Here is a 12781-nt window from a genome sequence, read left to right on the forward strand (position 1 = left end):
ATATATATATATATATATATATATATTCCCACACTTTTTATTGTAACCAAGTTCTGAGAGAATTGATGAACTCTTCCCCCATAAAGATCAGCATTCCTTCAAAAGGCTTTGAGGTTCATATAGGTATATTCTCTCTTGGAGCATAAATAGATTGTAAGTTTATGAGTCTACTTTTTTCGCTCTAGGCATGAATTTCCTCGCTCTCCTTCACGTCTCTAATTTTCCTGGAGGAATTTGACTGACCTAGTTAGCACAGTCTCGTGCACCTTAAGAATCTTATAAAGGATATTTACAGCGCTGTATTTAGATTCAGCATGATATGATTAAGTAATGAGGAGATGAATTATTAGGGTGTCAAGGAGGAAGCCTGATGCATCATTTAATGGTGTTTTATGCTGAGACGAAGAGCAGTGAGATGTGAGGATTGGTGAATTTTGAGGTTGGTATAGGTTAATTTATTGAGCAGTTTATATAATGGGTGATTCAATAATGGTTCTGATTCAGATTTGATGTGGACTTTTCAGCTAAGAGTTGATTTAATGATGGTGTTGCTTATATGCATGAAAAATTGAATCCAAAATTCATTTTTTTTTATTTGATTTCACTGGCAAGTAATCTGTCCAACACAGCTATATGGGGGTGTATGAAATGTTTTTGAGAAGTTGACATGCTTATGACATCCTGTACTCCATCTAAAATGTCTATAAAAAGCTTTTTTTTTTTTTTTTTAAATCATGCATGCAGCTTTTATGATCTACAGTCATATTAACTGATTAATTCACACATAAGGACTTTTTAAACTAAAACAAATGTAATTAAGGCATTTTTTTTTTTAAATGGTAAAACAAAATTGAATGAAATGGTGACCAGTTACAGAATCTTAAGTGTTTTTTATTTATTTATTTTTTTATTTGTGCATCCGCTACCCACACATTCATCGTTAGCAGGTGTTGTCAGCCATTTCAGGTTGGGCATCCTCATTCTGGGTGGGTTTTCAAATTTGATAATGAGCTTTTTAAGTAAACGTATACAGCATAAGACTTTAAACATTCTATTAAATAAATAATGCATTTAAGAATGTTACTAAATTGCATCACACAATCTTAAAAGATATACATTAAACGTGCTTTTTAGAAGACTAAATGGGTTTACAGTTTTGCAGTTTAATATAACAAGCCTTGTGTTTAAGGTTGTAAAAGTACAACCTCTGAGAAAAAAAGAAATGAATGCAGATATTTTTGGGAAAATTAAGCTTCAACAAAGGTGTTTTTTTTATGATGTGTTTTTTTATTATGTATGATGTATGCTAAAGCATATTTTTGAGTCATGAACAATGTGTTTAAACAAGTTCATTTTTTGACTATGTTTGTCAGGCGGGACAACCAAATAGTTGTATGTATATACTGTAGTTTTACCACCTGACATGGAAAGTGTACCAACCACCCATACTTGAAATTATCAGAATTTGAGAAAGATCTACAAACCTTTTCACTCTGCCACAAAGATCAGTTGGGGTTCCCTGGATGATGCATTGTCAAGTTTACTGTTATTACCTTGTCAATTCATAATAAAAGAGCCATGTTTGCAGTTGTGCCACCCTGACATTTGAGAAAATACAAAAGGACAAAAGTTTTTCAGTTATTGCAACAGCTTTAAAACTATGATAGTTATAAAATTTGTCTATATAAAAAGTTTCATATATAAAATGACTAGCTTACAGCAAACAATGAACCAGACTGTTTAAATATTGAGCAATCAGTTTAATTGGCTGCAGGATCAGCTGTAATGTGTAATGTAATAATGTGATTGCTTGCAGATTTCATGTAAGGGCCTATCAGCCCGTGCTGAACTAGATTCAAATTATTTTTTTTTACAATGTCTTTTATTTTTTTCTTGTACAGGTGATCCTCATGCTGACCAAACTGTACGACTTCAATCTGGGCAGTGTCACAGAAAGTTCTTTATGGAGGTAAGAATATGAATGATTATCTTTATGTGTACATGCTACTAGAGAAATGTATTACAATCATGTTACGTAATACCTTTGTGACTGTTTGTTCTCAAGTGTGAAAGTTTTTATTTAAGAAAGTAGATAAAAATTCCTGTCCCTGTGGTAGCTCCTCAAACATCAGAAAGAAACAAATAAATACAGTGCAGTTTAAAGGTTCTCATAGTATCTCTGCAATTGCATTTGTTTAAACAGTGTGACAGTACAAACACGTCCATTGTTGTGACTTTTAAATCAACTCAGTATTAATAGTCTGTTGAAGCTACATTAGCTGATTAATGGTGTCTCTATCGTTGATTGTCTTTATACTCTTTTAAGATATCCAGTACTCAGCTCATTGATCTGAGTGGACATAATGTGTGTGCATTAGAATAGCATGAATGGATCTGACGTTGAAGATCTTAAAGGGATAGTTCACCCAAAAATTACACACTTCATGTTGTTCCATTCATGTTGTACATTTTCCGGTTTAATTTCTGAGCTATTTCCTTAACTTCCACTGATCTAAAGCTCTACAATCACCAAACAAATGGTGAAACTGGCCTCAGATCACCAGATCTGGCAGCTTCTACCAGCAGCAGATTGGAGTGGAGATGCTCAGCAGACTGTGTGGCCCTTTAGCTTGGAAAGATGGAGCTTCCATCGGAAATGCAGTGGCCAAACACCCTGTATTATAGCAGGACAGGAAAAGATCCAGCTGAGCTCATACAACAAAGATCTCCAAGAAAGAAATCTGATATGTTCAGCAATCTCTTACTCTCAGACAATGCTTTGCTGTTGACCCAGCATTTCAGTAATGAAGTTAGTGACCCTGCATAAAATATGCTGGTAACCAGAGGGTGATTAATCAAATGGCAGTATGCACTGTGGTAACCTACCCAATCATTTTAGATGAATGGGAAATGATAATTGGATTTCTAGATGATGTCTGTCCTTTGTGCAAGTCTGTGTGTGAGTGTTCTGCAGTGATGTCTGTCCTCTCTCTCTACTATAAATTGTGACTAAATATATACACTAACTGTTCAAAAGTTTGGGGTCAGTACTTTTTTTAAAAGGAAATTAATATTTTTATTCCGCAAAGATGCATTCAATTGATCAATAGTGTCAGTAAATATATACAGGTGCTGGTCATATAATTAGAATATCATCAAAAAGTTGGATTTATTTCACTAATTCCAAAAGTGAAACTTGTATATTATATTCATTCATTACACACAGACTGATATATTTCAAATGTTTATTTCTTTTAATTTTGATGATTATAACTGACAACTAAGGAAAATCCCAAATTCAGTATCTCAGAAAATTAGAATATTACTTAAGACCAATACAAAGAAAGGATTTTTAGAAATCTTGGCCAACTGAAAAGTATGAACATGAAAAGTATGAGCATGTACAACACTCAATACTTAGTTGGGGCTCCTTTTGCCTGCAGCAATGTGGCGTGGCATGGAGTCGATCAGTCTGTGGCACTGCTCAGGTGTTGTAAGAGCCCTGGTTGCTCTGATGGTGGCCTTCAGCTCTTCTGCATTGTTGGGTCTGGCATATCACATCTTCCTCTTCACAATACCCCATAGATTTTCTATGGGGTTAAGGTCAGGCGAGTTTGCTGGCCAATTAAGAACAGGGATACCATGGTCCTTAAACCAGGTACTGGTAGCTTTGGCACTGTGTGCAGGTGCCAAGTCCTGTTGGAAAATGAAATCTGCATCTCCATAAATTTATCAGCAGCAGGAAGCATGAAGTGCTCTAAAACTTCCTGGTATACGGCTGCGTTGACCTTGGACCTCAGAAAACACAGTGGACCAACACCAGCAGATGACATGGCACCCCAAACCATCACTGACTGTGGAAACTTTACACTGGACCTCAAGCAACGTGGATTGTGTGCCTCTCCTCTCTTCCTCCAGACTCTGGGACCCTGATTTCCAAAGGAAATACAAAATTTACTTTCATCAGAGAACATAACTTTGGACCACTCAGCAGCAGTCCAGTCCTTTTTGTCTTTAGCCCAGGCGAGACGCTTCTGACGCTGTCTGTTGTTCAAGAGTGGCTTGACACAAGGAATGCGACAGCTGAAACCCATGTCTTGCATACGTCTGTGCGTAGTGGTTCTTGAAGCACTGACTTCAGCTGCAGTCCACTCTTTGTGAATGTCCCCCACATTTTTGAATGGGTTTTGTTTCACAATCCTCTCCAGGGTGCGGTTATCCCTATTGCTTGTACACTTTTTTTCTACCACATCTTTTCCTTCCCTTCGCCTCTCTATTAATGTGCTTGGACACAGAACTCTGTGAACAGCCAGCCTCTTTTGCAATGACCTTTTGTGTCTTGCCCTCCTTGTGCAAGGTGTCAATGGTCGTCTTTTGGACAACTGTCAAGTCAGCAGTCTTCCCCATGATTGTGTAGCCTACAGAACTAGACTGAGAGACCATTTAAAGGCCTTTGCAGGTGTTTTGAGTTAATTAGCTGATTAGAGTGTGGCACCAGGTGTCTTCAATATTGAACCTTTTCACAATATTCTAATTTTCTGAGATACTGAATTTGGGATTTTCCTTAGTTGTCAGTTATAATCATCAAAATTAAAAGAAATAAACATTTGAAATATATCAGTCTGTGTGTAATGAATGAATATAATATACAAGTTTCACTTTTTGATTGGAATTAGTGAAATAAATCAACTTTTTGATGATATTCTAATTATATGACCAGCACCTGTATATATATAATTGTAACAATTTAAAAGTCTTTACTGACACTATAGCAGGACAGGAAAAGACAGGAAATGATCCAGCTTTACTGACACAGTCTGCTGAGCATCTTCACTCCAATCTGCTGGTGTGTGTGTATATATATATATATATATATATATATATATATATATATATGCTGTACTTTTGAACTTTCTATTCATCAAAGAATCCTGAAAACTCAGCTTTGATGTCACAGGTATAAATTACATTTTAAATGATACTGAAATAGAAAACAGTTATTTGAAAATCTAATATTTCACAATATTACTGTTTCTACTGGGTTTTTTTTTTATCTAATAAATAGAGCTTTTGAGAAACTTTTAAGCAGTAGTGTAAATTATTGATATGATTAATCACTGCATTTGTATATAGGGGAAAATGGGGAGAGTTGTTACAGTTTTTGTTTTATTTGTTTTGTTTTTATTTTTTTCTGTATAGCACAAACTTTAAAGTCTTGCCCAAATATAACATATTATAATATAATACAATACAATACAATAAAGCAATAAGCCCCAAGAAGCCGTGGTTTACAGTGAATTTATAACAGCAAAGGGGCGTTGTTATACGACACAGAGCGGAGTGCCTAAAACCCCCTTAGCTGTTATAAATTCACCGTAAACCACAGCTTCGCGGGGCGTATTGCTTTTATAAAACGGTTATCACACAATACAAATATTAATGCCAAAAAATATGTATGAATGCAACTTTTATGAAGTAAAATCATTAAAAGTCTTCCTTCCACTGAAAAAAAATAGTCCCTGACCTTGAACAGCAACAGAAGTTACATTATTACACCATTAGATGGCAGCAAAGATTGTCTTTATGAGCAAAGCACTCAGTCGCAAAGACTTTTATATTGAAACTTGTTGTGAACACGGAACAAGACGCAAATGACAAATGCTTTGACTAGCGCTGTCAGTGTCAGCAGGAAAACCCTGTTAAAAGGTTAAAAGGACAAGATCGCAGCGGACATTCAAACGGATTTGTTATTATGAACATAGGACTGACCTGAAGGAAAATGCTAAATCTGATTGCAGGTAATACACTAGTAGTTGCTAAGACTGGTGCAGCAACATACAGATTCAGTGGCGCAGCTATACTTATTAATGCGGTCAACTGTATGTTTTTGGGAATTTTACAACGGCTTCAAACGTGGCTTAACCAATCAGAATCAAGGGCCATAACTATCCGTTTTAAAATGAAGCAATAAGCCCCAAGAAGCCATGGTTTACAGTGAATTGATAACAACTAAGGGCCGTTGTTAGGCATGACGCGGAGCTTTTTATAATATAATATAATATAATATAATGTGTGTACGATGGATTAAATGTCTATAATGTGATTAAAAATAGACTTTGTTTAGTAGTAAAATCAATAATGAAAATGGTGCATGATTTCATGTGATTTTGAATTACACAACCTTTAAATATCCTGATGAATTTAATGTGCATTCTACCTCATATGAGTTATCATATAAGTTTACAGTATCCGTGTATAAGTACAGTACTGTACAGTGCAGTAAATGTAAGAGTGTCTCAGGAGTGTCTTATCAGGTCTAATAGATGGTAATATAACCAAGGCCATATAACAGACCAGGTGCATCCTATGGTGTTCCCTCAAGATATTTGCATATTTCAAGACAATTATTTCCCCCTCGCCCTGGTAGATAAATTCAGGAGTGCTTTAATGAATGTAGTCAAATGCCTTCCGTGGCAGATAATTAAACTTTCATGGGAAGTTATAAAGTACCAAGACACTTCCTATACTGTAGATACTGTAAGCATTTTTTGGAGTAGCATATGTATGTATAGTGTATAGAGAAACACTGTAAGCATATGGTCAGCAAAGTTAGTGCTATCTCTGGAACCAGGAGAGTCTTTGTGTAATTGTTAAATATTATTCTAAAAGTACCAGCCTCTAGTACCCTTAAACATTTACAAAGCCAAAATGGATTTGTGTTTAAAAAAAAAAAAAAAAGGCTTTTTTTTGGGTCTGAGCTCCTGCAAGTACTTAATTTGTGATATTGATGGCTTTGAAAAGAGCCTCATTGCGATAGCAGCTCTCATTTAGGTGCTGGTTATTAAATGTATTTTGAGACTGAAAGAAGGTTTGATTAATGCACATAGACAGTTTATTCAGCCTTGTGTTTGCGCTTCAGCAGTTTTCAGTCTCTGCCAGTGAGTAGAAAAAGGAAATAACAAGATTATTAACTTTTCATTTTTTTGCATATTGTATGTATTTTATTTCTTCAGAAAAAAAAAATGTACATTATAAAATGGATTTTGTCAGATAAACAAAATGTGCTTTGTGTGGTAACATCTGGTTTTGTTGAAATCAAAATACTGCTTAATATGAATTAATTAATCAGTTTACACACAAATATAATTTCGAATCATCCCTTATTTTCTTTTAAAAATGAGGTTACAGTGACGCATATACACTCTACAAAAAATGCTGGGTTAAAAATAACCCAAGTTGGGTTTCCAACCTATTTTGGCCAGCCTATTTTTAGTAATTTTTTTAAACAATAGTTGAATTAAATAAAACTGCCCAGCACGTTATGCAAACATTTAACCCAACCGCTGGGTCAAAACAACCCAATTGTGGGTTTGTCCATTTTGAACCCAGCATTTTTTAAAATTGTATACAGTGGAAGTGAATGGGCCCAATTTTTAGAGGAATCGATAAACTTCAAAGTTCAAAACAGTTTGCCAAAGCGAACTTTCCGAAAAAGTTTGCTCCGGCTGGTAAACACCTTCGAACTACCATTGGTCCGTGGTGATTATGTAATAGGTAGGTGCGCTCTGAGGCTCCACTTTCTTTGAGGTGGAAATCTTCTCTAGTTAATTTCCTCTGTTGAGTCCATCGAGGTCAGACATCCACGAGTGAAAACATAAAAACTGGAGAGCTGCTTTATAGTAGAAATTGAAGTGTAATTCTAATTGAAAGCAACACTGACACTGTTTTTTTCATGTTTAATTCGTTAAAGCTGTTTGGTTCAAAGCTATCTATTGTATAAAGTGCTATATAAATAAATGTGACATGACTTTACTTGACTGACGAATTGCAGAGCTCATGCAAACAACCACATCGCTATGATCAGATGCTGTTTTCTCACTCCTGTCATTTTTGAAATGTGTTTATTTTGTTATTGAGTGGAAAGTGCAAAGCACATATTTACATATTCATCTAAATGTCGCTCTCAGCAGTGTGGGCTGCGTCGGGATGTTTGTTAACAGTATATCGCTGCAAAGGTATTTCCAACTTCTTTTTACCCCTAAACAAAGAACGAAAAGACTGTTTGACTCTCTTTCCTCTATTAGTCACAAAACATTTTTTTGAACTAGCCGTTAGGCACCAAAAATACTATTTTACCCCAATACAATATCATAATTTATGACTGAACCCCATCCACATGGAATTGTTTGGGGTTAAATAGTATCATTAGGGCCATTAACATACATTTACACATCAAAGTCTATACAGCATTTAGCAACTTGATTTGGCCAAATGAATGGCAACTACATTGATATTTTCTACATGCAACAGATTAGCCAATCATAGCACAGAATTCTTAAAGGTACAGCTTGTGAAATAACGTGGTCATGTACAACTAAATTGCAACTATTTTGTGAAAGAAACCTTGACTAACATTATAAATGAACTAAACTGAACATGTCCTTTTTAAAGCGGGATACTTAAAGTGTCATGCTTTTAACGTATTAATTAAGATCTTAGAGCAATGAGAGCGAAACTCTAAATGGTCTAAGGTCAAATTTCGGTGGTGGGGGGAAAAAATGCTGTTGTGCTGATCTACAGCTTCAGGCTAGAATTTTGAAGCGGAAGCAGGCAAAAACAAAGTACAAGCTTGTTATAAAAAGATGAAGTGTTTTGAAGAATGTAAGAATGGCACTGGAGTCAAACTGCAAGTCAAATGAGGTTCGTGAAACTTTTAACATCCAAACATGATTTTTATTTTTCCGGTGTACACTTGATTGCACGCTTTTAAAGTGGTAGCAGATATTTTGATTCTCTGATGTTATGTGTGTTTGCGTCATTTCTGTGTGAGTTGGCAAGACTTTTCTCTTCTAAAATAGATTTGAAATGGCAGTTCTACCCGGGAAAATCATGTTTAAAAAATGTCAGGTCTCAACCGAACACAGGTTTCACATTAGCACACAGATGAACGTATGAATATTTTATAAAACTCACCACATCTTCACCACAGCCTATTTTCAAATGCTGTCAATATTCAACATTTCATATTACAGGAAATGTAAACAACCGGTTGTTGGATATCTTTACTTCTCTCTCTTTCTGTATCTCATCGTGCGTATGTATGTGTGTAGATACCGCTAAGCTAAAACAATTGAATGGAAAGTTCTGTACATTTCAGTAACAGCTTAATGAGGCAGCCTGATGGCTTCTAAAGGTCGTCACATATTATTCTGGCAGAAAAAAATGCCTCGGTTCACTAACTTGTGTCTTTAAACACTTAGAACTGCTTTTGATTGATTTCTAAGAATCCTCTACTATGGAATTTGTCATTTTAGTTTAACCACTTTGTTATTTATCGTCCTTAAGTTGTCTCATGGTGACGGCCTGAGCTTGATTCCTGGAAAGGACATGTGGTTGGTGTGTGGCAGTGTGGCTAAAGCTTAGTACAACCAAGCGAAGGCTGACTTCTGTTGAGCCCTTGAGCAAGACACTTAACCTAAGGTTATTTCAGAGGGGTTGATTCATGTCAACATTCCAAAATGCATTGAGATCTATAGAGCGAAGCATCAACTACAGCGTTATCACCAGCGGCACATTGCAGACCGGTCAAACGTTGTAGTTCTTTGACTCGACAAGCATTCGAAGTGCAGCCAGTGATTACCAGACATATACATATATTATCTTTGAATTGATAAGTTCAGCTTTGCATCAAGGTTTGAAGTTGGTTTTGAATCATTAATGAGGACTTTTGTGCTAACAACACTGAAACTACACTTTGCTGTTGGATTTACTTTGAAACAATTTTCACTCAGAAACTGCTAGTAAATTTCACAAATGATTACATTGAAACATCAAGTAACACATTGAATTAAACATGAAATTTTAAAGTAGAAAGACTGAAATTAGTGATGCACCGATGTAGAGTTGCCAAGATACAGCTTCAATGATCAACGCTTCAAAAATGTTGTAAATAGTTATCAATGATGCTCTTCACCGAGCGCTTACACAGATACACACAGGAGCGTTTAAAAGCAGGCGTCTATCGCAGACCGGTCCGCTGATAGACGGCTTTCAAACGTTCCCGCTCCTGCTTTCAAAATACTTTCAAATTTAAACACTTCCGTGTGATTTCAAATCCTCCAGTGCATTGATCATTGTAGCCAATCACAGACATATCCGATGAGTGCGTCAACACAATGGCCAATCAGAGGTGTTCACGAATCCGCTCAACAACGCTCAAAGCGTCACATTTTTAAAATTTCAGTACCGATAGATATGGAAGTCGGTACTTTTGACAACTCTACACCGATGTATCAGCCAATACCGATTAAAGCAATTGTTTTCACTAACAGCCAATCATCGGGGCCGATTATATCCTGTTAATCAAAAGGGGGCAAAAAAACATATTCGGACTGCAGCTTATAGCTACTGTGTGTGGAAAACATCTCTCTTGTGTTTAATTTAGAGCAAGTTAACGTGACAAGCTCTTTTTGACCCTATGAATCAAACCAGGGTTGCCACTTGCCAGGTCCGCGGTTTTTGTCTACGCCAAATATTATTTGTAGCATGCCTCGCCTCCCATCCAATAATTGCAAAGAGCTTTGTGCTTTGTTACTTGTGATAAGAAACAAAGTCTTAGCTTCCAAATTCTGTCTATTTTATCACAAATTGTTGAGACGCTCTTAAAGGATTAGTTCACTTTGAAATGAAAATTAGCCCAAACTTTACTCACCCTCAAGCCATCCTAGGTGTATATGACTTTCTTCTTTCTGAATTATTATGAACATAATTGCAGAAATATTAATAAATATCCTGACGCATCCGAGCTTTATAATGGCAGTTATAGGGTTCAATGAGTATGAGCTGAACAAAGTGCTTCCATCCACATCCATCCATAATAAACGTGTACTCCACACAGCTCCGGGGTTAATAAAGGCCTTCTGAAACGATGCGTTTGTGTAAAATAAATATCCATATTTAACAAGATATGAAGTCAAATATCGAGCTTCTGCCAGACCGCCTTCTGTATACAAGTTACGAAGAAAGTGTAAACTGGCATCGTGTCAATTACACTTTCTCGGTATAGGGAAGGCGCATGACGTAGCGTAAGCTTTGTGAACTGCAAGAGGTTTACACTTTCTGCGTACGTTGAATACGGAAGGCGGTCTGGCGGAAGCTCGATATTCGACTTCATAACTTGTTTAAATATGGATTTTTTTTTTTTTTTTTTTTACACAAGTGCATCGCTTCGCTTCAGAAGGCCTTTATTAACACTCCGGAGCCGTGTGGAGTACACGTTTATGATGGATGGACAGGATTGGGGAGTAACGAAATACATGTAACTTAGATATGTATTTAAAAAACAACATTTCAGTAACTGTATTTCATTACAGTTACATTTTAAATGGGTGGTAATCAAATTACTGTTACATCTGAAAAGTATTTTAGATTACCAAAGTGATTACTTTGAATTTTAATGTCATTTATTTCATTTAAACATCCATGTAAACTGTGACAGGCAATTAATGTAAACAGCAATTGGTGATTCTCCGACCCTGACACTCCAAAAGCATCCTAAGCTACAGTTCTGCTCATAAGTTTCATACCCCTTCAGAGGGATCATAAAAATTGCATGTTATGTTTATTTACTACTGTGTGCTGAATAAACTATTTCACATAACAGATGTTTACATATACTCAACAAGACAAAATGACTAAATTTATAAAATATTCCCCATTCAAAAACCTACATACCCTTGAATCTTAACTGTCCTGTCATTAACTAGATGATCCACAACTGTTTTCATGTTTTGCGATAGTTGCTTGGGAGTCCCTTGTAATTGTAAAAAAAGGTAATTGCGACTTTTTATCTCACAATTCTGACTTCTTTTCTCAAAAGTGAGAGTTGGTATCTCAGAATTCTGACTCTTTTTCTCAGAATTGGGATATATAAACTCACAATTACAAGTTATAAAATCAGAATTGCATGATAAAAAATTCTGACTTTTTTTATATCTCAGTTTATATCTCACAATTCTGACTTTTCTTGAAATTCTGACTTTTTTTCTCAAAATTTAGAGTTTGTATCTCAGAATTCTGACTTCTTTTCTAAGTTTTGTGAGTTTATATCTCACAATCCTGACTTTATAACTTGCAATTGCAACTTTATATCATGCAATTCTGAGAAAAAAGTCAAAATTGTGAGATATCACCTTTTTTTGTTACATACTTATTGGTATTCCAAGCAAGTATTCTAAAGTATTTAGATTAAGTTACAAAATTTGAGTAATCTAACGAAATACGTTACAGTTACATTTTTAAGCATGTATTTTGTAATCTGTAGTGAAATACATTTTAAAAGTAACCTACCCAGCCCTGTGGATGGATGTGGATGGAAGCACTTTGTTCAGCTCATACTCACTGAACCCTATCACTGCCATTATAAAGCTCGGATGCGTCAGGATATTTATTAATATTTCTCAGATTGTCTTCGTCAGAAACAAGAAAGTCATACACACCTAGGATGGCTTGAGGGTGAGTAAAGTTTGGGCTAATTTTCATTTCAAAGTGAACTAATCCTTCAAATGTGACATGACAGATCGCTGTAGCACCTCAGTTCAATTAGCAACGCGCAAGTCTTTTCTTCCACTTTAATACAAGCTATACTTCGAAAAAACATGCATGAACATCAGAAGTATGTTGAATGATACAATACAACTGACCCAAATGTATCATGTCTCATGTAATTGGTTAATCAGTGTCAACCGCGGAAAGAGGTCTATAGCAGGCAACAGCTTGTGAA

At 35.8% G+C, this 12781-nt stretch overlaps 1 protein-coding gene across 7 annotated transcripts in view; it reads left to right on the forward strand.

Moving 5' to 3' along the window:
• The window catches only part of LOC127516735 (VPS10 domain-containing receptor SorCS1), a 200530-nt gene that overhangs the window by 106502 nt on the left and 81247 nt on the right, over positions 1–12781 (forward strand). For all 7 annotated transcript variants that reach the window (XR_007931074.1, XR_007931073.1, XM_051901599.1 and 4 more), the window contains exon 2: positions 1902–1969. Coding sequence is in view for 5 of the 7 variants with exons in the window: in XM_051901599.1 (XP_051757559.1) it covers positions 1902–1969 (68 nt within the window). In the remaining 2 variants the exon portion in view is untranslated. The remainder of the gene's footprint in view (positions 1–1901; positions 1970–12781) is intronic.

This window comes from Ctenopharyngodon idella, chromosome 1 (genome assembly GCF_019924925.1).
Source record: "Ctenopharyngodon idella isolate HZGC_01 chromosome 1, HZGC01, whole genome shotgun sequence".
Classification (NCBI taxonomy): domain Eukaryota; kingdom Metazoa; phylum Chordata; class Actinopteri; order Cypriniformes; family Xenocyprididae; genus Ctenopharyngodon; species Ctenopharyngodon idella.